Consider the following 25,239-nt stretch of genomic DNA (forward strand, 5'->3'; position numbering starts at 1 on the left):
ATGGATTATATTCTCACACACTCCCCAGACTGTCAGTAACCAGTAACCTTGCTTGCCCTCTATTTCAGATACTTCCATAAAGCATGCAGCTTCAAAGCCTTTCAGGATCTACTACTACGTGTCCAGAAAAATGCAACAATAAAGCCACCCTTTTTGGTTTTCTGTACACAGAGGATCAAGAAGCAGCAGTTAGCAGATACTTTGTTCACCCTTTTTTTAACCAGTAAATCTGTGAAACAAGCTAGCAAAATCCTGACAGAAATCCTCCTTTATGGCACAGAAGATAAAGCAGCAAGAATGCCACGGAGTAGTCTATGGAACAGTCACACGAGGCGTGCCTAGCCATGTCCATACTAGACACTCAGAAAGATCCGTGCAACATTTGTCTGGTCAGCCCCTTGATAAACAGGACTCTGCGTGGCACGGGATAGTGACCTGAAAACAAGACACTTCTCTGCACTCCTGCTGTCTACTCAGATATAAACAACAGAGAACTCAACTGACATCAAAGTTATAACTCACAAGTCTGAACTTCATTTCTTATGGTCTTGTGAGGATATCCTAACTAATTTCCAGCTTTTGTAGAAGATAAAGCAATAAAAATGTCCAACCCTTTTTGCACTAGACCTTTTGATACTGCTGCCTAGGATAGTAAACTGACGGTGCATGGTTAAGAGAAATGCTGAATCTAGTCCTTTTTGGTGGAATTTGTTAATGAAATGCCATACATTCTTTTCTTCTAGCATCACAAGGCAGCTTTCTTCTCAGTCAGTCACTCAGAGGTCATCAGAGTGTTTATGAAGATCGAGGTATGACTAATTCATCCACAGGTGTCAACTAAATGGAAAGCCCAGGAGGAAGTGCTGTAAATATGATCTCTAGCTCAGCCATCCTAATATTCAGAACGACCTGCAACAGGTACACGAGAGGCTGGTAAATGATCTCCTTCCTCATTCCTCGCTGAGGAGCCAAGGTAGCCAAGGAGTAAGCTCCAGCTACTCTCTTTGGAAAAGGGAACGCTTCTGTAGACAACCCACTGCCACTCCAACTAGGACAAGTGGAATCTACAAGAGTGTTACCCCAAAGGTATGGGTAAAAGGTGAGAAAAAATGGTGGAAATTTGCAGGATACCAAATGGAAGAAGCAAAGAAAGGGCAGGAGTCTAAAGACAGAAGCAAAAAATCTACTGAATAACACAGAGGCAATCAGAAGATAAATCCTAAGTCTGTTGAAGAAAGGCATGAGTGGGTGAAAAGGACTGGAAAAGAAGCATTCATAGAAGTGCAGGCATAAATTGAATGAGAAATGAATTCACAGATAGAGGTTAAAAAAAGATACACAGACACAATTATACAGAAAATCTGCATCCAAATATATTCAGCTGTATTATGCTACTGCATATAAAAAGCGTATGAGTTTATCTGCATAACCATATACTAACAGTGCACTGCAATTCCTCCAAAATAATGTGATAGCTTGGGTTTATTAAACATATTTAAAGTAAAATAATACTTCTTCCAGCACACGAGCACATAAGTCAACATGCTGTGGAAAATAATGTATTAGTGTAACATTCTTGCTAGCACCGTCAATGGCAAAACAACGCACAAAGGACATTTTCAATTTCATTTAGGTTTATCATTATTTTAATAATATTTATAATGAACTACCATAATCTTTTCATTATTTGTTTTCAAGCCCAATCTTCCTTTTTTTTCCTACATAGGAATGTATAATAAAAAGGCTTGAGTAGCCCACTGACACTAATCCACACATTCCTGAATAGAAAGCTGACAGTATGTTTCTCCAGTTTTGTGAGGTGTTTTACATGTCAGTTTTGCTATGCTATTTCAGTCCCCATCCACAATTACCATTCTTCTTTTGTTTATATGCACAGAACTAACAAATCTGGAAGGTTTTTGTATAAGATTTCCAGTAATTAATTCACTGTGCAACTCAATGTAATTATTTTCCAGCACTCCTTTCCAGAATTGAATTCCAAGAAAATAATCTTCTACACCTGACAGAAAGGAAGCCATCCGAAAAAAATACAATCAGTTGAAACAAAAAGTCTTATTTCAAAAAGTAGGTATGACATTCAGGATGCTTCCTTGCCCCTTCTCTCACTATAGCCTAAAATGAACTTTCCTTTAATATATCAGTTCCACACTAAATAGTTCAGGTAAGTGAAACATAAACATACTTTAAAACCATACATAAAGGGTCACAACATGCACAAGTTTTACCTCTGTGGAGTAGTCTGACTGCATAACGTGTGCCCCCAGCAATGCAAAGCAATCCAATAGAGCAACCCAAAGCAAGCCGTCCAGACCAGGGCACATTCAAAAGCAACAAATTCCAAATTTCAAGTGCTGCTGTAAAATCCTCTGGTATTAAGAGTTAGCTCAAGAATCCAAAACCAAGGATGGTTGGGTTTGGTGCTCTTAATCTGTAACAGCCATAGGGGTCACTGAAGTAATGTCAAAGGAAGATGAACCCTAAATTATTTTGGAATATCTAGAACACAGATCAAACACCCTTTCGCTCTCTCCAGAGATGACGCATGAGTCACTGGAGAAAACAATGACCCTTAACACTTCAAGCACCACCTAACAAGTAGCTTCATTGTATGCTAACATAATAATTAGGGGACATGAAAGTTTGGTGAGAGCTGCTGAAAAAGCAAGATCCCACAGGTGGGACTTCAGCAGCTCTGGGAACACTGATGGGGAAATGCACTGTACCAATACACCTGAAGCATACAATACTTAATGACCGTATTTTATGCAGGTTCATCAATGTGTTCTCTTTCAACCACATCTGCATTTCTCCTTTGTGTTTAAAACATCACCACAAACAAATTAACTTGCCAGGGTTGATTATAATAAAAAAATAATTAAAACGAAAAGTGCATTTTAGCATTTTTTTATTATAGTTTTGGCTAATGGCAGTACATAAAACAGAATATAACAGATTTTTGTACCAAGAGCAAGTAATTTTTGCTACCAACTACAAAGCTCTGCAAATTCAAAAGTATTTTGACTCCTAAAATAAAAACCATTACAGTGCTGTAACAGAAAAAGAACTGTGGCCAGTTCAGCAAGCCACCAAACAAGATCTACCTTTTCTCTCCAAGTCTTTCTTCTACTCAAGTCTTTCTCTACCAGTAGCTGATTTTGTCTGAAACATAATCTAAGAAAGGTGGTCTTTTCATGTCTTAGCATGAAACCATTAATTACAAGACCATCACAAGAAAAGTGAAGGGGAAATAGACCTTCAGAGACATCAGGCACACTACACATGTTTGCCCCAAAGACTTGGGAAGAAGAAGCAATTACATGTCTTAAGTATTTCAATTAAAATGGCAAGTGCCATAAACTTGCCTTTTCCTATTAAAAAAAAAACAAAACAAAAACAAAAACAACAAAACAAGCATATGAAAATATTTCTCCTGCTAGAATTCGTAGATCAAAAATTATTTGCCTAAGAACCAAACAGAATACTTTATCCTGAACGAAAATTTTAATAGATACACGATATTTCAAAGAATAAGACATTGCTTAAAATAATTCCACAGGTAGTGACCAAACAGCACTAAACGCATGGACAATCTGCTTTTGTTCCCATGTTAGAAAATACATGAAAAAACTATCAAACCAACATACACAGAGAGAGTTACATGTACAATCAGTCCCCCTCTGCATACATTTTAGATTTCACAGTTTTTCTTCAAGTACGGGTTCATAGCGCTATTGCAGCTTACCACACCCCACCAAGCTTACCGGTGAAAACATAATCCTCCCAGAGTTGCTCTCACTAGCAAAGTGGACAGCACCTGAAGCATGCTCTGTTAAAAACTGTTTTTAACAGAGAGATACCAGACAAATAGCTTAGAAGTGGACAAATGCTGCATTATGAGAAAAAAACCCCACGTCTGTGGCAACTGAAGAACAGCATTCAATGACTGAAGTTTACAGCAAGTTCTTTTGGTAACTTTATGACAACCGATTCACAGAAATATATCAAAATATTTAGAAATAAATGAAGTGTTGTGGAGTGTTTTCTGACAATTCTGTCGCATTACTTTGTTTCTACATGTTCTTTCCAAAAAGCAAGACGAGAACTTAGAAGTTGCATGTTCTTCCATCTAAGTTTTATATGTAAATATTTGACAAAATGGGACTTAACACTTCTGTGCATCTCAACATACCAAAAGGTTCTCATTTTTACTTTTGTCAAGGTTAGGGAAGGTCAAATGAGTTGTGCAAAACTTTGACAGTAGTTGATTTTGAGAAGAAAACTAGAGCTCCCTAGCAAAGGCTATGATGCAGGATTTTGCTTCACATTTTTAGAAAGATTCAAATATAAAACAATTCATAAACAGTAATTTCAGGCAGGTAAAAATTTCAGTTGCTTAACAGGTTTATATTTAATCTAGTCACTTAAGCATCACTGGAATTATCTACTAGCTGTAAAAATCCTATTATTTTTTTCAAAGAAACATTAAAAAAAAATTACAAAAGTCACAGCTGCACCTGAGCTCAAAGAAGAAAAAAACTGCAATTCTATCTATTTATTAGCTGTTCAGATAAAGTTTTGTAACAGAACAGATTAGGAAATCTGATTGCTGGCTTTATCAGAAGTAATAGAAAAACCAACCACAGTATATTCCTGCTTAACCTATCAGCTACCACCTGCATAGCTGTTTACTATAGCTGTTATTATGTACTGCAAATACAATACCAGATGTGATTTGCAGTAGAAGTCCAGCCAAGCTAAAACACAGTCTCCTTTACTATCAGTGTTAGGGAAAGTGACCTTGGCCTAAAAAAAAAATAAAAAAAAAAAAAAAAGTAACTTATCAGAATCATTTCCAAAGTCATACTGCTAACTCCATCTTGGAGGAACACCTTAAAATACAGTTTGCATTGCTACTGTCAGGCACAGATCACTTAAAAAAATTAAAAAAAAAGGCATGTGTGCTAGTATATATTTTACATTACAATTAATAGCTTTCAATGCCCTAAAAGTAGTATGAAAATACTCATTAGGAATTATAGAATTTCTTATGCATTTGTATATAGGAAACATCGATGCATAGAAAACTACTCTTCGGGATTTACCTCATTTAACAATATCAGCATTATTCAAGTTTATCTGGCTACAGTAATGCCAGAAAATAGCAGGACTGATTTGTGCTGACCTACAAGAAACTCTTGAAAATTACCTGCCACAGAGTAAGAGATTTTAGGCAAACAATAAAGAATATACATCCCTCAAAGTTAAATCTGAAGAAAATATATACCTGTCATATAAAATACAGTGTGCGTCTTAAAGAGGCATCTCCTCTTATTTCTTTTGTTAAGACACACAGCGTGCTTGAATTTTAATTTGGTACTTGCAGAGGCCAAGGAAATCATCTGCACTGAGCACAGAAAAAGGGCTGATGGTCTCACAGACACACTGCAAACACTGCAAAAAATATAAAATTAACCTTGCAGGGATCCTTAGTGAGGTGACTATTACCTGCCACTGAACAAGAGATCACTGACAGCTGTTTATTTCTAAATGTAATATGAAGTTAAAAGCAGGAAGCTAATAAAGCCACATTAAAAAAAAAAAAAAAAATCTATAAAATTATCTAATGTCATATCAGCCTAGAAAAGTTTCCATGTCTATTTGGTATCCCTAATACAATGGGAAATTGAAAATAAGCTCAATATAAGAATTACTAAACAAAACCAAAGTCAAATGTGTATAATATATAAAGTACCAACTGACTACATGTTATGAAATACATATGACAAGAGTTACCACAATGCATTTCCACGTTAAACTCTAAAACAAACTCCAAGTCACATGGTGAGCAAAAGGCACCCTTTCTGGTGTACCACCACTGTAATTCAACTCCAGAAGGACTCCTTTAAATCAGGGTATAAAGTAATCTAAAAACAAGACAGGAAAATAGAATTTAGTATCTACTATCTTCTTACTGGTAGAAACATGAAAGAACTGCACACATGTTAAAAGTCACGACAAAACAACGACTTCATGAGTTTGAGAAACACCTGTTTACACAATTTCAAAAACTCCTTCCATGATTCTTGCCAGCATATTATTGTATTGCCTTTCTGGAAAATTTGAATATACACACACACAATCACACTAATGTTTAGTTTGGCTCCAAGCCATTTCACTTCACCAACTACAGTTAAACCTGAAAAAGTAAAATTAAGATTGAAACCTGTGCAAACCTATCTAGTAAACACTTTTTCAAAGCTTCTTAATACCAACCACTTAAAGGGTGTTTCTTTTAACTCCTCGTTGAAGTGGCTATTTGAACGTCTTACCAAAGACTTTATACATGGTGTCCATGAACTGCACTGCTATCTCCTTCTCCACTTTGCAGCTGCATCTGCATCTGCGCCTGCATTCTTGCGATCATCTCCTGCATGCGACGAAGCTGAAAGAGGAGCACAGAAGAATCCTGTAGCCTAATCTCACCTTCAACATGATTCTTGGCTGCCACCACACTATTAATTATTTATATTAAGGAGGGAACACACATCTGCATTATCTTTATGTGACGGGTAACAGTCTTAGGGGATGGCATCTTCTTCTATTGATCCTCTTCATCCCTTAAAAGGCTGGAAATTTACTGACTGAAATAAGCAGGCTTTATCAATGTAATTTGGGATGAGAATTTTAAGCATCCCTAAATGGAAATCCCCGATCCCTCTGAAGTTAAACGCATAAAAATGATGTTGAACAAACACAGTTACTGAAGCTTATCACCAGAAGAAAAGCAGCTTGTTTATGTCACTCCAAAGTACACCTGCATCTGTCACTAAAAAAATGGTCAGGATTACTTCCCAACTGCCTTGCTAGTGATGACCAGGTGGAAGCAAGTATTACAGGCAAACCATCCAAAGAGGCATAAGCATGATTACAGATGGTTGAAGCTCAATTTTAGAGTACTGCAACATTTAAACACAGGGTAATCATGTAACTCAGCTAAGATTAATTCAGCCATGTTGCATCTACAGTACTTAAATTCTTTTACTGTACCCAACTCTGACAGGTCGGAAGTCAACCTCATTACTGAAATATTTTTGGGTGTCTTTGCCTTTGTGCACCTACGCTTTAAACTCAAACTAAACTGTTAAGCTTAACAACAAAAAGTTAAACCTGTGAAATGTTTAGACTATTCTTTCTTCATATTCCCCGAAACAACAACTGTTTTCATTTTAACTCTAGATATCTTTTGGGACTTGGGTAGCCACTAAGACCACCAGTAAAAGATTGAGCATCTGCTTGTGCTAGGGCAGACCAAAAAGTCCATCTAACTCAGCCTTCTCTCCAACACTGGCTGTTAACATACGCACGGAAGAGTTTACCAGCCAGGTACGTGCATTCACTATTTCCTGGCATATGCTCTTAAACTCCAGAAACCTGTCAATTCTGAACTTGCTAAACCAAAAAATTCTACCTTTCTGTTTAGTGAGCATATTCATGGAGAAAGTAAAACTCTCCAGTCTCTCAGCATCTTTCAGTTTATCTGCATTCTTGCTATGCACAAAATTCCATGCTAATGAGTTCCACAAGTTATATACTATCTTAAAAGTATCTTTTATTTGAAATCAGTCACCTATTAATCTCATTAACTGTGACCTGTTTCCTGTATAGTAGATTCCCATTCATCCTGCCATCTGTGATTATGTAAGCCCCATACTATATCCTTCCCCTTTGACATCTACTCCGCAACAAGAATGTTAACCCGATCTTCCCTTGTACAGGACCTACTTCAGATCTCCACTCCAGTCCCTCTGCTCAATTTTTGCTGCTCACTGTACTTTTTCTAGTCTTGGCTATCCTTTTTGGGTTAGGGGGACAATGAAAACAGTGTTAAGAGCTATGCATTATGGATTTGTCATAGCGGCAGAATGAGAATTCTTGCTTCGTTCTTTATTCCTGACAATTCTTACCATTGTTTCCTCCTTTGCTGCAGAGCCAAACTGACTTTTTTCCCAGTCTGCAATTGCTAACTTTGAAACCTTTACCCATGTGAGGATGGCTCTTCTTCCCCACAAAATGTGCGTTACATCCATTGCTGATCAGGCATTTTGCCAGATTCCATCAGTTCCAATAAATCAGTAACCTGAGATTCCTCTACACCTCTTCACATTCTTTTTTGTTACTGCACCTTGAATAACTTCATATTAGAAAATTCTGTTTTTTCTTTTACAAATTACCAAGATCGTATAAATCATCTGACAAAGTAGTGATACAAGAATAAAAATTCCCCCATCACAAGAATACAGAGTTCTGTCATCTTACTTCAGCTTCTTTTTCAAGCAGAATCTGGTCTTTATTTACTTCTTCATCTTCTATTTTCCTAAAATAAGACATATATTGTTCAATAACATGCACACATTCTGCATTTTAAACTTCCACAGAGTGATTTGTTGACAAAATCAAGGCTCTTAGAACACAGGTCAGTGTCATAATACGAACAAAATTAATTGAAAGATGTTCCCCACATAGCTGTATTTTATGTTTTTAAATTATTTTTAAGACATCAGTTTATCCCTTACTCCTTCATAAAGTTATCCCCAGAGCAAGTATAAACTTCAAAACCCGTTCTAGCTATGACTTTAAAACATGACAGGTCTTTGCATGTAGGAATCAATAAAAACTGTTTCTGAAGAGTATTCAAGTATAGCGGTTTACCTGAGCATAACATTATCTTAACTGACTGCAATTTGAGTACCACACAGATATAGCAAATTCAGAAATACTGCAAAGACATACTCAATTCTTCTCTCTTGTCGGTGCAATAAATCAATACAACTAAACCAAAACATCAATTTAAGGTAATGCTGGACAAGAAGTTAACGAAAATATGGAAGTGCTCTAAGAAATTCTGTATCTGGAAACCTGGTTACCTCCAGGCAGAACCGTCCTTTCATGCAGCTCTATCCCATCTCTAACGTCACGAACCATGTTTGCTACCAAGCATCTAGAAGCTCATAACCAAAACTGTAAAAGTAACACAACAGTTGTACATGTATGGAATGCTTCCAGTTGGAGGAACAATTTATCCTGTGCTCCACTAAGACTTTGAAGTTTGATTATTTTCCTAGTATAGTCACCTTTATTTTTTTTTCTTTTTTTGCAAGTCCAAAAGATTTCTTTCATATAACATGCTAAAATATAGTACAAGCATTGATTACTCCTGTCAGAATTAAGCAAATGTTTTCAATCAGTATCTCAGTAAACTTTTACTTAATTGAGGTATTCCAGTTTTACAGTTAGAAAACAAACATATTTTTATGTACTATATTTTCACGATTATGTACTAGTCTGGTAATAGACTTCTCCTATCGTATGTTGCAATGGGAAAGATCTGCTAACAGATCTAATCACACAAATGCCGTCAAAAGTGCAAAGCAAACAAACTGATTCTTGTTAAAAGGTTAAAGAAATAGATTGTCTAAAGAACCCTGTGTGCCCAAAAGCTTGTAAGAACATTTAGTGAATATAGTCAACAGGCACAAATTGCCAAGCACTGCCAGTGGGGTAGGTGCAAGTTTGAAATAAATTCACATCCAAACAACCCTCACTTACAGTGAACTTAACTACATTCCAGCACCACTTCAGAAATGTGAAAACAAAGATGGATGGGCAACTTAACTAGACAAGATAAAAAAATACGGTTTAGTTTCACAAAGAGAGATATGCCAGCTTAGCAGCAACTTACTGTCACGGGTCCTTGGCAGAGGCAACTTTAAACCCTCTAAAAGTTGGCTTTTGTACATACCTGTTGAGTAACAGGCACCAGAACTTGGCAAAAAATATTTTTTTTAGCTTGAACTTCAGAAGACAGGATTTAAAAGTCAGGGGAGAAGAGCGTGTCATCTTGCCTAACGGGAAACTGGACTTGTATGCCAATGCTACAGGCAGAGACAAACTCCTTTTCCTGAAAACTGACCAGGCATGTGACAAAACCCATGTCAACAGCATGATGGAAATATCTTTACAAAATATATCAAACCCACTAAAATGTGCCATTATTAAACTCTCCAGTGGTTGAAATAAGAGAAGCAACTGAAAAAAAAATCTAAACCAGGAACACCCAGTTTCAACAAGAACTCACAAACTCAACTTTACAAACCCTGCTGTTTTAGTTAAAAATTAAGTGTTCTGCCTGTCTCTCCTACTAGGAAAGCTGTGCCCTACCAACCATAGCTCAGAATAGGGCTGAAAGACATTATTCTGTGACTGCTATGTAAATAAAATTATTTATTTATACCATGTTTAAAGCACTGCAGAAGGACTTGAGTTTCTCTTTTTAAAGTCAGTCCCAATATTCCAGTAGCTATTTCTGAAAAAAGAAACCACATTTTTAAACCTATCTGCCCTGACCTAACTAGCAGTTTTTTTAAGACAACATTTATCATAGACATCTACCCTACTTATTTACCTCAAACATTCCAATCCACTGTGTTCAAGCCCTAAAACAAAGCAGAGATCTAACTACACCCTTTTAGTCCCACAACTATCTCTTCAGTTTTACATAATACTTTGCCTTATACTCAGTGCAAGCTGGTCAACTGAACTTGGTGCTGACTGCAGTTACAGAGCTGTTCATGATCCACCAAATCCTAGCAATGAAATGGTAGGAGAGATAGAGACCAAAAAATAAATTCAGAAGAAGTAACTGGATGTAACCATAAGATGACAACCTGCCGCCTTGTTTGAGCCTCTCGGAGCGGAAGTTCTCATAGTGAAGATCCTGGGTCACCTCCTGCAGATCTTGCATATGAGTGCTTGAGGAAGAAAAATAATGAAAAGATAAAACACACCTGTGTAACATCAGCTTGCTTAACCAACTCTCACATTTGGCATTGAATTGGGTCAATGTGCTCAGCATATACACCCATTTAACATGTTAATTTAAAAACTAATTTAAGCTAAATTGGTGCAATGAAAGATGCATAGAGGGACCACCTGAGGCAGCCCTGACATAAGCTGTCTCCTGAGTGAGGGATTCGATGAAGCACTGCTGGGCAGCAGAAGCAGAGTAGCACATCTTGAAAAAAATCAACCAGTGGACTTTTGAAGTCTAGCCCTTTGCAGATATATATCTACATATAGATATATTTAAATAAGCACAAGGTATGAAGCAACCCATTTTACGTTCTTGGGGATCTGAACAGCAATATAACACTGTATTCAACACAAGAATTAAGACAAAATACTATCTTCACAGAATCACTGAGTAATTAATATTGGAAAGAACCCAGGGAGCCTGTGTGGTCCAAGCCCTGCCTAGGCCTAGGCCAGCTAGGTCAAGATTGCCCATGGACTTCTCCAGACAAATCCTGAATGTCTCCAAGGATTCTACAACTGCTCCAAAACCCCTATTACAGTGTTCAAGTATCTTCCTGGTGATTTTTTTTTTTTTTTAATCTACCATTTCATTGGAATCTTCTAACTTACATTAACATGGTCCTCAGCTTCAGGAAGTCATTATGTTCTGGATTCTCCACTTCAACTACACCCCATGGGTAGAGTCGACCTCTAACTTTTTTACCTTTGGCTTCAATGAGCTGATTGGATCCCACTACACAAAATGGAATGCTGGCCTGAAAGCCAGAAACGAAAAAATTACTAATAATGAACCCGAACAAATAACTCCAAGAACAACTCTTGTTCTGCTCAGCACTGCACAATATGGTAATAAATTTGCAATGCTTTTGAGTTGAAGGTGTTAAAAAAAATGTAATTGTTACCACCATCTTCCATATAGGGAAGCCTGGGCACAGAGACATCTGGCTCACTCAAGGTCTCATCGCAGGTCACAGTATGTATCTTGTTCCACAGCCGCCCGAACAGTCCGAAAAGGTACAGCATATTACCCACATATGGAACCTATGAAGCCAGTCATACCTTCAGGAGTCTGGTCTGCTCTTTGAAATCTTCATCCTCATCAGATTCAGCATCAGGCAGGTGATAAATCTTGATGCCATGCTCCTCTATTTCATCCAGAATCTGAGATTGATAATATAAGTAATTGAGATAACACACATGTAAAGTCAGTACTTCTAAATCTTAAGGTAAAATTACTTAATCAGTTATACAGAGTCTCCTGAGAAATTTGGGCCTACCTTACTGATCCAAATTACTTGGCAAGCATTTGTCTCTAAACACCGTATTTCTTCATGATATTCAACAACTACTTGCCACAGTGTTCAAATAAACACTGTCCTTTGTGGATTACACATACGAAATAAAGCCTTTGCAGCTGTTTTTTGTTTTTTTTTTTTTTAATTTTAAAGCATTGACTCACAAGTCATAATTGCTTGGAGCAACTTAAAACTCCTTGCTCTTGCCGCTGCATTACTATTTGAGGGGCAGGAGTGGGAGTGTTTAAAAACCTAACTGAGCTGCAAGCATGACAAATACTTTTTTTTTGTCTCCATGACTGATAAGAATGGTATCTGCAACTGGAATCCAATTTGCCATAAACTCAAATTTTGCTCTTTTAAAAAAAAAAAAAAAAAATCTTTATTTCTGACAATACATATATCAAACTAAAGTATACTTCTCCATTTTTATTGCACACTGGGTAAGATAAGGATGGTCAGAATAACTGAAAAAATCATAAAGTTTTAAATATAACAGCTAAAACCGGATCAAGTATGTCTTCTGGCAAGTTGATTCTAACACTTCTTTCTCAATTTCAGAGTTGCTATTAACTCATGATGGCTTGTTGCATTTCCCCCCACCCTCAGCAAATACAGCATCAAGTCCTGCAAGACTGACTGTGTTAAGGGGTCTTGCCTATGGAAGTAAGAACTGGCATGTATTAGAAGGGGGTAACATAGGGGAATTAAAACCCCCAAAATCAGAAAAATCTCTGAAAATCCTATTTTTCAATCATCAGAACTCTGACTGGGTAAAAAACAATGTATGCACATTATAGATGCAGATATAGATGTCTCTGCTTTGGGGGTGATTAAACAGGTAAGGGAGAAATTACCATTAGCAAATGCATTTAAATATTTTCCAAAGTTTCAAAAGTCACTCGTAATTGTAAATGTAGCCAATCTGCCATTTCACAGACAACCTTTAAAGGACAATTTATCAGCTAAATACATAATAAAAGAATTTACAAGATATCAAACTACATATTAAGCGATATTACACGGTGGATGAGATTATATTTTTCTTGGCTAAGACTGAGTAAGGTTGAATGAGAATGCCCCTCTCTTCAGCAACCATGCCGCTCTAACCAAAGTACAACATTTTTTGACAAGCTAGAAGAATACTTACCCTTTTCTTTAGTCTTTCTCGCTCTTTCAGAGAAAGCGTATCAGCTTTTGCAATCACTGGTACAATATTTACTTTGTTGTGTATAGCCTTCATAAACTCAACATCCAGAGGCTTAAGGCTAAAATTAAAATACAGAAAATTTTAAATCTAAATTATACAAATCTACAGTACCCCAATTACTCTACGGGCCAAGATTAAAATATGGTAACAGTTTAATGTATTTTTAATCTAAATTACCAATTTCTTTTCACATCAATACGTATCTTTCTTTACACAAAGAACACACACAATTTCAGCTGTTCTAGTACCTCCTTAAGTAATGGCAATCTGATTCTGCAAACTTAAGGTACAAACCAACTCCCCGAAGTAGAATAATTTAAAAAATAAAATTAGAGAGAAACACCTACCCGTGACCAAATGGTGAAATGAAATAGAAGCAGCAATGAACCCGGTTATCTATGATATGCCTTCTGTTCAAACCACTCTCATCATGCAGGTATCGCTCAAACTGCTCATCAATGTAAGAGATTATGGTCTTAAAACTGTAAAACAAATATGGGTTCAAGAAATCATGCTCATTCCCAAACGGTCAATAATTTTAGTGGTGTTTCAAAGGTAATATTAAAACACCAAGAGATCCTGCTGATGGACAAAAATGAATTTACTGATGCTGTAAGACTGTGAGAGTAGCAGAGCACGTATCTTAAAATTTTAATCAAATTCTAGAATAATGAACTACTATGCATATTTTAAAATATGTATTAAAGATAAAATATACCCCTGTATAACACAACTTCTACAGCAAATCTCTCTTGGGTTAGTATTTTTCTTTTGACTAGTATTAATCACACATGCTCAAGATAATCGAAACTTCTTGTTCCAAATGGGTTTAAAATCATAGAACACTTTGGGTTGGAAGGGACCTTTAAAGATCATCTAGTCCAACCCCCCTGCCATGGGCAGGGACACCTTTCAGTAGGTCAGGTTGCTCAAAACCCTGCCCAACCTGACCATAAGCACTTCCAGCGATGGAGCATCCACAACTTCTCTGGGAAACCTGTTCTCACCACTGTCATGGTAAAAAAACTTATGTCCAACCTAAATCTACCCTGTTTCAGCTCAAAACCATTGCCCCTTGACCTGTCACTATACGCCCTGGTAATATGTCTTTCTCCATCTTTCCTATAAGCACCTTTTATATACTGAAAGGCCTTAGTAAGGTCTCCCTGGAGCCTTCTCTTCTCTAGGCTGAACAATTCCAAATCTCTCAGCCTTTCTTCACTGCTGTTCCAGCCCTTGGATCATTTTCACAGCCTCCTCTGGACTCGCTCTGACAGGTCCATCTCTGTCTTGTGCTGGGGGCCCCAGAGCTGGCTGCAGGTCTCAAGAGCAGAGCAGAGGGGGAGAATCCCCTCCCTCAGCTTGCTGACCACACTTCCCTTGATGCAGCCCAGGATATTGTTGGCTTTCAGTGATGCAAGTGCACATTGCTGGCTCATGTCCAATTTTTCATCCACCAGTATCCCCAAATTCTTCTTTGCAGGGCTGCTCTCAACCCATCCAACTCCCAGTCTACACCGATATTGATGATTTCCCCAACCCATGTGCAGGACCTTGCACTTTGCTTTGTTGAACTTCACAAGGTTTACATGGGCTCACTCCTCAAGCCTATCAAGGTCCCTCAGGATGGCATCCCTTCCCTCTAGTGAATCAACTCCACCACCCAGATTGGTGTCATCTGCCAACTTGCTGAGGGTGAACTCAATTCCAGTATGTCATTAATGAAGATATTAATTAGTATTGGTCCCACTACAGATCCTCGAGGGACACCACTCGTTACTGGATTCCATTCAGACTTTGAGCCACTGATTGCAACTCTTTGGACATCATCACCCTCCTTAACCATCTAACAGCCCATCCATCAAGCCCATATCTCTCCAATTTAGAGACAAGAATGTTATGGGGGACCATATGAAAGGCCTTACAGAAGTCCTGCTAGATGACATCAGTAGTTCTTCCTTTATCCACTCTATCATAGAAGGCCACCAGATTAGCCAGGCACGATTTGCCCTTGGTGAAGAGATATTGGCTGTGTCTAATCACCTCCCAGTCTTCTATATGTTTCAACATATCTTCCAGGAGGATCTGTTCTATGATCTTACCAACTTGGAGGTGAGGCTGACTGGCCAGTGGTTCCTACAGTCCTCCTTTTTAAAAATGGGCATGATGTTGTCTTTTTTCCAGTCACTGGGGTCTTTGCTCGACTGCCATTACTTTTGAAATATGGTGGAGAGTGGCTAACCAACTAAATCTGCCATAGATAAAAAGATGGGATGCATCTTGTCAGGTCCCATAGACTTACATATGTTCCTCAGGTGGATTTGAACCTGATCTTTACTTATAACGGGAGGGACTTAATTTCCCTAGTTCCTATCTTGAGGTTTGGGGGCTTGAGAGATGTGAGAAGATGGATTAGCACTGAAAACTGACTGGCATTGATCTAAAGACTATTTCTCAGTACTTACTATAAGGTAAATTTCTCAAAAAAAAAAAACCAGCAAAACCCAGATGATGGAAATGCACTTAAAAATGAAGCACAGAATCGGAGAATACTCAAATGAATGTGGACATGATCTAAAGTTGGATTTTTACTTGCACTAAAGATTAGATGAATTACTTCCTCAAAGTATGGTTTAATTTCTTGTGTCTCAGCGGTTGCATTGCTTTCTGACTATAAAAAAAGTCAAGGTCACTTAAAACTCTTCTCAACTTAAAAAAGTTAACTAAGAAAAAAAAAAATAAATCGAAATATCCGTGTCTCAAAACTTACTTCAAGCTGTGTGGAAGTTACTGATGCCTCTTTACATGTACCTGAATGAACTCATAACACTTAAGCTTCCTCAAAATTAGAAAACATGCCCATCTCTCCATAAATCAGATCTCAAATTCAGCACTTCACATAACACAGCAAAAAGAAAAGAGGAGATAATGACTTAACAGTATAATTTCAAAGGAAGTGTTTAAAAGAGCTTAGGGTTGCCACTTGGGCCATCCTACTTTGAACTGAGTATCATTATTAATGTAGCCCCACTTCAGTTACTTATTCCCCCTCCCCACCCCTAGAACAGACATGAAATGGATGTCAGTCATAGATCAATATATATTCTGGTTACATACCAGTCTCGGCAATTGATAGCATCCCCATAGCCTGGTGTATCTACAACCGTCAGACGTAGTTTCACACCCCTCTCTTCAATTTCAACTGTTGAGGCTTCAATCTGCACAGTGCGTTCAATCTTCTCTAAAAGGCAATAAACTTGATCTTTCAGAATAGAATTTATAAGACTATGTCATTTTGAGATAAGCTCAAAAGATTAATTGGCAGATGCAATGATGTATTATTCCATGGATTACCTTCTAAGGCCTGATAACTTAACAGCAAGATTCAGATTTTGTTAGAAGACTATACAAGATTTCATACTGTTCTTAAATATAATGTAGAAACTAAGGCAAAAAGGATGAGAAAAAAACTGTGGGTAATCAGCAGCTTGGAGAACAATACTAAAATTTAAGTCATGGATTTTTTTCCTAAGGTCGAAAGTGGTAAGTTATCGTCAGCTAACGTGATAAATTATCAAAGAAAGTAACTGAACAAGTACCAAAGGAGGAAAAAAATTAGCATCTCCCTCTATTTTCTTACACTGGATTATTGTATGCCTTGGTTAACGTAATAAAAAAGGGACAAGGGACTAGATCGAAAGCAGCGCTGAGGGGTAGTACTTGGGGGTGTTGGTGAATGGAAAACTGCCCGTGAGGCAGCCCCGTGCGCTGGCAGCCCAGAACCCACCCGTGCCCTGGGCTGCAGCCAGAGCAGGGGGGGCAGCAGGGCCAGGGAGGGGATTCTCCCCCTCTGCTCCGCTCTGGGGAGACCCCCCTGCAGTGCTGGGGCCAGCTCGGGGGCCCCCAACAGCAGAAGGACCCGGAGCTGCTCGAGCGGGGCCAGAGGAGGCCACGGAGATGCTGGGGGGGCTGGAGCAGCTCCCCTGGGGGGCCGGGCTGAGAGAGTTGGGGGGGTTCAGCCTGGAGAAGAGAAGGCTCCGGGGAGCCCTTCGAGCGGCCTCCCAGGGCTTAAAGGGGGACAGGAGAGGGGGGGAGGGACTCTGGATCAGGGGGTTGTGGTGGGTAGGATAAGGGGTGACGGTTTTAAGCTGAAAGAGGGCAGATTTAGATTAGATATAAGGAAGAAATTCTTTGCTGTGAGGGTGGTGAGAACAGGTTGCCCAGAGGAGCTGTGGCTGCTCCCTCCTTGGAAGGGTTCAAGGCCAGGCTGGACAGGGCTTTGAGCAACCTGATCTAGTGGAAGATGTCCCAGGTTGGAACTAGATGATCTTTAAGGTTCCTCCCAACCCAAACCATTCTGTGATTCTATGAAGAGGAAAAGGAGGTGAAGTTCACATTCACTAAATATCAAATGAATCAAGTTGCAAGTCCAAGCAAGCATAAATAATACGTATGTTTAGAATTGCAATAGATTAAAAATTAAATAAAGTTTCTGACTATTTTAGTTGATTATTTATCTTACTGTGGCACGATGACTTTTTTTTAAGCAAAAGAAGGGATCAACCTTCTAGATGCCAATATGAATACACCCAAGGACTAAACAACAAAGCCTCTATATACATCCTGGGTACAGAGGGAACCAGTTCTATCAAACAGTTCAAGTATAAGGATATACATTAGAAATTGTTAAAGCTAAAAATCATTACTGGCTGTTACTGAAATTCAAAGATAAAAACATTCAACTCCAAAAATCAACAAGAACTGAGAAACTAGAACAAAGGTGTATTTACCAGCAGCTCCTGGGATTATCCTTTCTGGGTAGAGATCTGTCAAGAAGAGGCTGTTTATTAATGTAGATTTCCCCAATCCAGATTCACCTGTAATTCAATATAAAGATAAAGTCAACATATTAACACAAATAATTTCAACTGTATACAGACAATATCATCCGACAATACATTTTTTTCATGTTACATGTAAATCTTTAAAAATTTACATCTTATAATTTTGTATTAGAAAAGTTTGCACAAGGTTGAATAACAATTTTTACATCTCTGCTTTATAATATACTTCTTCAGTTTTCACTGATGATTTGTAATTAAATCTGCTAGTCAAGGGGAGTTCTGATCAATTTAGACTTAAAATTTCTCATTTCATATCTCCTGATTTTTTAAGGCATGCTTTTCTCCTATCACTCCAGAATGTGAAAGATACACAGTGAAAAGCTAGATCCTGCCTAGGCTGTATCATCAATGTAAACAACTAAAAAGGCATTGCTGAACTTCTACACAGCCAGCCATCATAAAGTGTGATTTATTTCTGCTTTTTATGCTAGTACGGCAAACAGGAACCCAAGGGAAGAGGAATATGACAGGGCCACTGAGAATACACACAGAGCAGTTTTTTCACTGATGAAATTGAAGATTACCAAACTGTATCATAAATATATTTTTGTTCTAGGGCTACTGACTGAGCCATGAGGAAAGTTCAAAAGCCAATTAATTTAGCTTAATTAGCTAAAGACTGGGTTCTTAATCAGAATAAATGTTCACAGTATAAAAAAGACCAGCAACTCAAAGTGCTCAGTACTTGAATTCACTGAACAAATCCTTTTCTACAATTTTGGTTGTATTTCGGGTGTTGACAGAATTAATTACAAAATGTTAAAAATGATGGGCCACATGATCCCTCTGAGTAATGCAACAGGAGTCCGACAAAACTATGTGAACAAAAGAAAAAAGAGATGGAATTATTTTTTAAATAAAGATTTTACAAGGATCTGCCAGTTTTTAATTCCTTATAGAATGCATCTCTCAAGATCAGATTTTAACAGTGCAGCCTTCACCAGGGAGAGACATGCAGCCAGAGTAATTCAACAGTCACATGGCATCATTTCAGCAAAACCAAAAAGAAAGTATGATCTTAACCAGTAGCACATTCCATACTTTCAGTCTGGGTAAATACAACATGTAAAACAAATCAGTTTTCATAGGTGCTGTCAAGGATTAATGAAAAGAGTAATTATTCCAGCTACTGGCCACAGCAGAGTTTAGTGACTCTCAAGTGAAATAACTATTTAGATGAAGTCATAGCTTAATAATGAGAATGAATGTGAAATTGTTAATAAGTACAAATGGTTAGCATTTCTTTGGAAGCAACACAGTCAAGCAGCCAAACTGTTATAAATGCCAGCTCATATTTTCACAAACCACAATAAACAATAGCAGGAAAAAAAAAGTGAAGAAGAAAAATTGTTGATTAGGACTCTGTCAGTGCAGATAGGTTTTAAAGAAACATTCTCCTGCTCAGAAGTTAAGAAGCATTGCAACTTAATGAAGAATAATAGTTCAATACAGGCATTATGATACAGCCCACAAGAGAACATACTTAAACCCCAGGCATATTTCAAGAGAAAGAATTCACATTCCAAACTGCTGAAATAATCAACAATTTAAAGCACAGTTTATCTTACATAGACTGCCTCCCTCTGCTAGTGTATCTTAAAATATCACCCCAAATTTTCAATGGAATTACTTTTCTCCAAGTTCTCTTCCTGTAGTTTTCATTTATCCCTTAGAATATTGTCAGGAGACAACTGTAAAGTTAAATTTTACTCTGAGACATGGATGGGGTTAACTGCCTTTCTGTTACTCTGACACCATGTCATTTCCCTCCTATTTTCTATTTTACAAGAGGCAAGAAACAACCGTTCAGTCTATATAATTTTACATAGCTTTCTGCCAGAGCTGTTTCACATAGCACTACTTGCAATTGATCTCAAAGGCATCTGGAAATTAAGTTTAGCTGCAGCAGAGAAAGCACATCTTGTGTTTCTCAAAATTGTTCAGATTTTTAGGATCACTGAGCACTAAATTATGAAGAGTTACAGTAGATACAATGTGAAACATCGGCTTATAGTTTGGCTTTACCCTTAGATTTTATAAGATATCCATTATGATATTATCCTAAGCAAATCCAACGAAAGGTAAGGTATCTAATGATAAAATTCTAGGAAGACAAAAATAAGGGTCAACTCAGTTCAACACTGAGCTGCAAAAGACAGAAACAGGATAAAAGCAATGCTAGGGCTGTCATTTGGCAAAACTAATGAAAGGTTTGAGGACAGACTCTTTCTGTAACTACTGGAATCCAAAACAATTAAGAACTTAAACACCTCCTATCACATACTGCCTCATCTTTCCTGCTCATTTCCACTGTGATCTCTCTCGGACAAATCTAACACACAAATGGGATTTACTTCTTGTGACGCCAGGTAATAAGAACCTAATTCTATTAGTGTACTTTTGCAAAAGCCTATTTTAAAACTGAGAATTACAGAGTTCAAACACCAAAACTCAGAAGTTACAGCTCCCAAGCAGTATGACCAGAAGAGATACAGAAGATGGCCAAGCCTAACTCAGGAGCCCACCTAATTTGCAAAAATAACATGGCCTTCTCAGAGGATCAAGGTATTTCTGTAGACACACTAGTTTTTTTCTTTCTGGTTCAGATACTGACACAGGTATTAAATGAAATATCAAATAGAATTAAATTTTAAATTATAACTGCTAACAGAAAATCAAGATGAATTTTAAAAGTAAGAGCTCACATCAAAACAAACTAATCCAGTTCTCATTCTTCTCTTACAAGAGTATTTAGTAGGGTGGAAAGACCAGAGGTCAGATTTTTTGAATTACAGAAGCATAAAGAACATTTAAATAGAATAGTCTCCATAATACTATTCTCTTAAGACGTGCAAGCAAACAAAGATCGTATTCAAATGCAAAACCAGTTTAAAACTATATTTTAAATGGAATGCTTGAATCCTGTAAAACAGAAGGGAGGAAGTGATGTTCACTGGAGTGCACAACAGAATTTCTTCACTCACAAACTTATTAGTGTATTCAAATATGGTTTGTAATGTGGAAAACAACTGCTGCATGAATTAATAAAGTTAAATGCTACAGTACAGAAGAGCTTTCTGACGCAAGCTGAAGCCTTACAATAGTGGAAGCAACATTCATTTTAATTCCAAATTTCCTGTGAGCGAGTACTAATTTTGAGAAAGACTACAAAACATTTCCTTACCAACCACCATAAGAGTAAATTCAAATCCCTTTTTCACAGACTTCCGGTGAACCTGATTGGGAAGGTTTGCAAATCCAACATAGCCAGGGGTTTCCGGATTGGTAAACTGAGCAGGCTGTTGCTAAAAGTAAAATAAAACAGCAATAAGCAACCACTCAAGACATACTTGTTTGTATAAATGTTTCCCTCAGTTATTTCAAATGGTTTGAAACTACATGACATAGAGAGAGAAAATTACACGTGTTCCTACTACTCAACAGTTTCACAATGAAGAACAGAACTGCATTCACCTGGAGTTTTAGAAAAAAAAAAAAAAAGCTTTCATTTATTCAGCTATCCAGCCAAGATCACCTTAAGTAGAAAAAGAAACAAACCCCCCAAACATTTACTGAAGTATGAAGTGCATTCACTAATCACACACTTTTTAAACAGTGTCTTCACACACCTTTAAAATAAAAAAGCTTGTATCCCATGTTTCTGGACTTAAATAAAAAGGTGACTATTTTTAATCTGTTTTTAGCACATCCAAATGAAAACCTGACTACCAGTGAAGTGACAGCCATCTGCTGGAAGTCCTCTTTAGAGATCCCTTTTAAAGCAGGGGAAGGATTTCCACAATAGTGTTTCAAATGCTCCTTACTACAAATACTGCAGAGAAATCTTAGATCTCTTAGTTTCCCTCTTCAAACACATTATTCAAGTACCCTTTATCATTCATTTCACTTCAATAAGCTAAAACAGGGATGTTTTACCCATTGCACCAAATGCACTAAGAATTAGACAAATCCCAGCATGTCAGTGCTACCACACAGTTTATGAAGCATTCTACCAGATCAGTTGACTTTATTTGTAAATGAAGAAATTATCTAAGAACATCCTTTTCTTAAATGATTGCTGCTCAAAACATGGTAGAAGAATGGAAATTTCAATGAAAATGCACCAGGGGGCTTGCATGCAACTCCATGACCAAAATTAAATCCCCTCAAGAGTATTAGTTAACTGCAGAGGTTTACACTTATAGGAAACTACTTCAGTATATGTTTTACATCATGCAATCTTTCAATAATATTTCTTCTAAATGTGAATTCTCTCTTACTTATGACCCATAAATTTAGCATACACATCACCATCAAACACAATGCAAGTTACACATTCTGCCCTTGCAGATTAATATTTAAAAACAAAATATCTGTTTCGCATGAAAGACAGAAGCATTGTTCTTACCTTGGACATTTTTATGGAAGGTAAGGAACAAATCTGGAAAAATAATAATGTTTTTCAGTTTATTAGAATTCACACAAGGGACAAAAAAAAAATCAAACACACACATACACCCCTCAAACAATATAATTTCCACTGCTGTAAATGATATTTTAAGAGAAGCATTCTTGATTTGGGTGCCCAGAGTTTGAAACAGGGTCAGTTGCTTCACAAAGTACAAGTATTTGACTTTTCGGTATTAACGAGGGGCAAAATTTTCAGCAGCAAGTGTTCCTATCAACATCATTAGGCAATACGTTAAAGCAACATGCATGTGGGGTGTTAAAGACCCCATATGTATGACAAACCATATTAAAGTCTGAAAAATAAAAGTTCACATCCTCTCCGGAAACTAAGCAAACCAAACACGCTGCTTAGACATCTTACTATTTACAGGAAACAGTTTTTTCAAAGCTAAAAAAAATAACTCATGCATTATTTTTTCTTCTCAAGCCTCCTTCCCCTCAGCATTTCCTTTCATGCTCAAGTGCTCCATAAAGAGTTGACAACTTCAAAATAACACATCTTCTCCTCTTTTGTCCGGATGCTTGCAAACTCAGCCATTTTAACTTCTGTCTCCACACTAAGATTTTCATATGCGTCACTTTGAGATACAAAGCAGACAGGAAAAAAAAAAAAATTTAAACACCTCTGTGCAAAAAATTCTCTTGTCAAAGACCTGCCAACACAAGAGAACTTCATGCTAACTTGCATGAGTTTAAGAAATCATGTAATTTACTATGGCAATATAAAAACGTCAGCATGTGCTGTATCTTCAGGTGACAAGTGCTCCAAGTCCCCTTTCTAGTCCCCCCCCCGGCTTGCCCTCTAACCAAAAAGGTATCTGTTCCCACTCACAAAGCCCACATACCACAGCCACCTCTTAGTCAGCTCACTCCCCCTTTCCTTCTACGGATTTGAAATTATTACCACCTGATTTGTTCCGTCTTCCAAGCAGATTGTCAGAGAGTTCAACTTCATATGAAATGACAACAAATTGCTTTGATGCACAGTACCCTCCGGTCTGTTCCTCCCATCAAAAAGCCACCTTGAAGTCAAAGCAACCTGCCCAGCAGCAGACGGACAGCAGCCCAACCTTTTCTGCACTAGGCAGATGGCAAAGTTTTCAAGTTGGTGATGATTTTCAGCAGCTATGGCATTTGCTTCTCAAAGCTACTGTATATGTATATATATAGAGAGAGACAGAAGTGCAACCTCCTTTATGAAAATGCAACTTTTTAGCTCACCGTGATTAGTTCACTGTTAACAGTTACCAAGCTGCTTCCCCTCCTCTCCTCCCCCACGGAATAGGAAGAGGTCAGTTGTGAGGAAGGCTTTCTCATGGAACAGGCAGACTAAAGGTGCTAACCACTCGAGCAACTTGGTGTCATTTCACATCAAGGCGAACTTGCTGACAAAAATCCAGCATCCTGATTACATGTACGGAATACAAACTGGATAATACGTTTCTCAAATTAAATTTCACTCAAAAATTAAAATCCGGTATCTGCAATGTCTGTGTTTCAGCCAGTAAGCTGGTCTATGACCTATGAAGTGTTCAACTACTGAAGAGGTTATCTGCAAGACTGCTGCAAAGCAACTCTTCCTTCCAAGAGTGTTTCCTGCCGAGTGAGGTCATCGATCCCTGCTTAACCATTCTCCATGAGAGATTTTCAATGCCAAACAAAATTAGACCCTGCTAGAACACAGAGGAACATTCTTTTAATTCACCAGGCTTGTCTGTCACTCAGCTATTTCTCAAGAGGCAGGCTAAGAGCGGAGGAAAGTTTCTCACAGCTACCAAGAAATGAAGAAGAGCTCTTTTTGCAGCTGGATGCAGTTACTGTACGTTTTACACTGTGGACCAAGCAGAGAAGCCTTTCACAAAAGATCTTTCCCACAGCGTTCCCTTCAGGGCAGCGGCTGAGCGCTCCCACGCAGGCAGGACCGTGCAGTCTTGGAGCAGCCCAGATTTTCCTCCGGAGCTGGTCGATCGCGTTCCCTACCCCCTGGTTTCAACAGCCCGGGTGGAATTTTACACGCGAGCGTCTTCCGAAGTGCAAACGGCACTGGCGTGCCTACCTCACCCGCTTTGAAAAGCGGGAACCGCGTCTCCGAGGCCCTCCCGCCGGCGAGGACTTGGGGCGGCCCAGGCGACCGCAAGGCTCCGGGCTCGGCGGGGAGCAGGCAGGCTGCTCCCTCACCCCTCCGACACTCAGCCGGCCCCACCAGCCCGCTTCCCCCTCAGCGGCCCCGCCGCGCCTCGCCCGGCCGCCCCGCCGCCTTCGCTCAGCCCCAGCCCGCCGAGCGCGTCCCGGGGGAGCGCCGGGGAAGGGGCTGGAGCCGCACCGAGGGAGGACGAGGGAGAGCGGGCAGCACCCCACACCCCACTTACCCGCCCGCTCCGCACACCGGCGACGGCCCCCACGCTCCGCTCCCGCGCGCGCGCACAGTCACGGGGGGAAGGGGAGGAGCCCAGGCACCCCGCCCCTC

The 25,239-nt window shown here is 38.6% G+C and overlaps 1 protein-coding gene across 1 annotated transcript; it reads right to left on the reverse strand.

The window, feature by feature from the left end:
* Positions 1-2,909: 2,909 nt before the first annotated feature.
* Positions 2,910-25,224, reverse strand: SEPTIN2 (septin 2). Its single transcript, XM_032992596.2, has 13 exons — positions 25,142-25,224; positions 22,711-22,743; positions 21,487-21,607; positions 18,189-18,275; positions 16,516-16,639; positions 13,746-13,880; positions 13,339-13,456; positions 11,953-12,054; positions 11,503-11,648; positions 10,746-10,829; positions 8,338-8,395; positions 6,351-6,463; positions 2,910-5,945 (listed from the first exon to the last, which is right to left on the reverse strand). Exons 2-12 carry the CDS (start codon positions 22,717-22,719, stop codon positions 6,359-6,361), a joined length of 1,089 nt encoding a protein of 362 aa, XP_032848487.1. The 5' UTR covers positions 22,720-22,743; positions 25,142-25,224; the 3' UTR covers positions 2,910-5,945; positions 6,351-6,358.
* Between the last annotated feature and the right edge of the window lie 15 nt (positions 25,225-25,239).

The sequence above is a fragment of the Tyto alba genome, unplaced genomic scaffold (assembly GCF_018691265.1).
Source record: "Tyto alba isolate M040663 unplaced genomic scaffold, T.alba_DEE_v4.0 Super-Scaffold_10, whole genome shotgun sequence".
Taxonomy (NCBI): Eukaryota; Metazoa; Chordata; class Aves; order Strigiformes; family Tytonidae; genus Tyto; species Tyto alba.

Bases quoted from the DNA above. Each gene is read 5' to 3' on its own strand.
- SEPTIN2 (XM_032992596.2), bottom strand. The intron at 12,055-13,338 runs GTAAGTATTCTT...TATCAATCTCAG, and splicing joins GAGAAAGACTAAAGAAAAGG to ATTCTGGATGAAATAGAGGA. The intron at 10,830-11,502 runs GTAAGTTAGAAG...TTCTTCCTCAAG, and splicing joins AAGCTGAGGACCATGTTAAT to CACTCATATGCAAGATCTGC.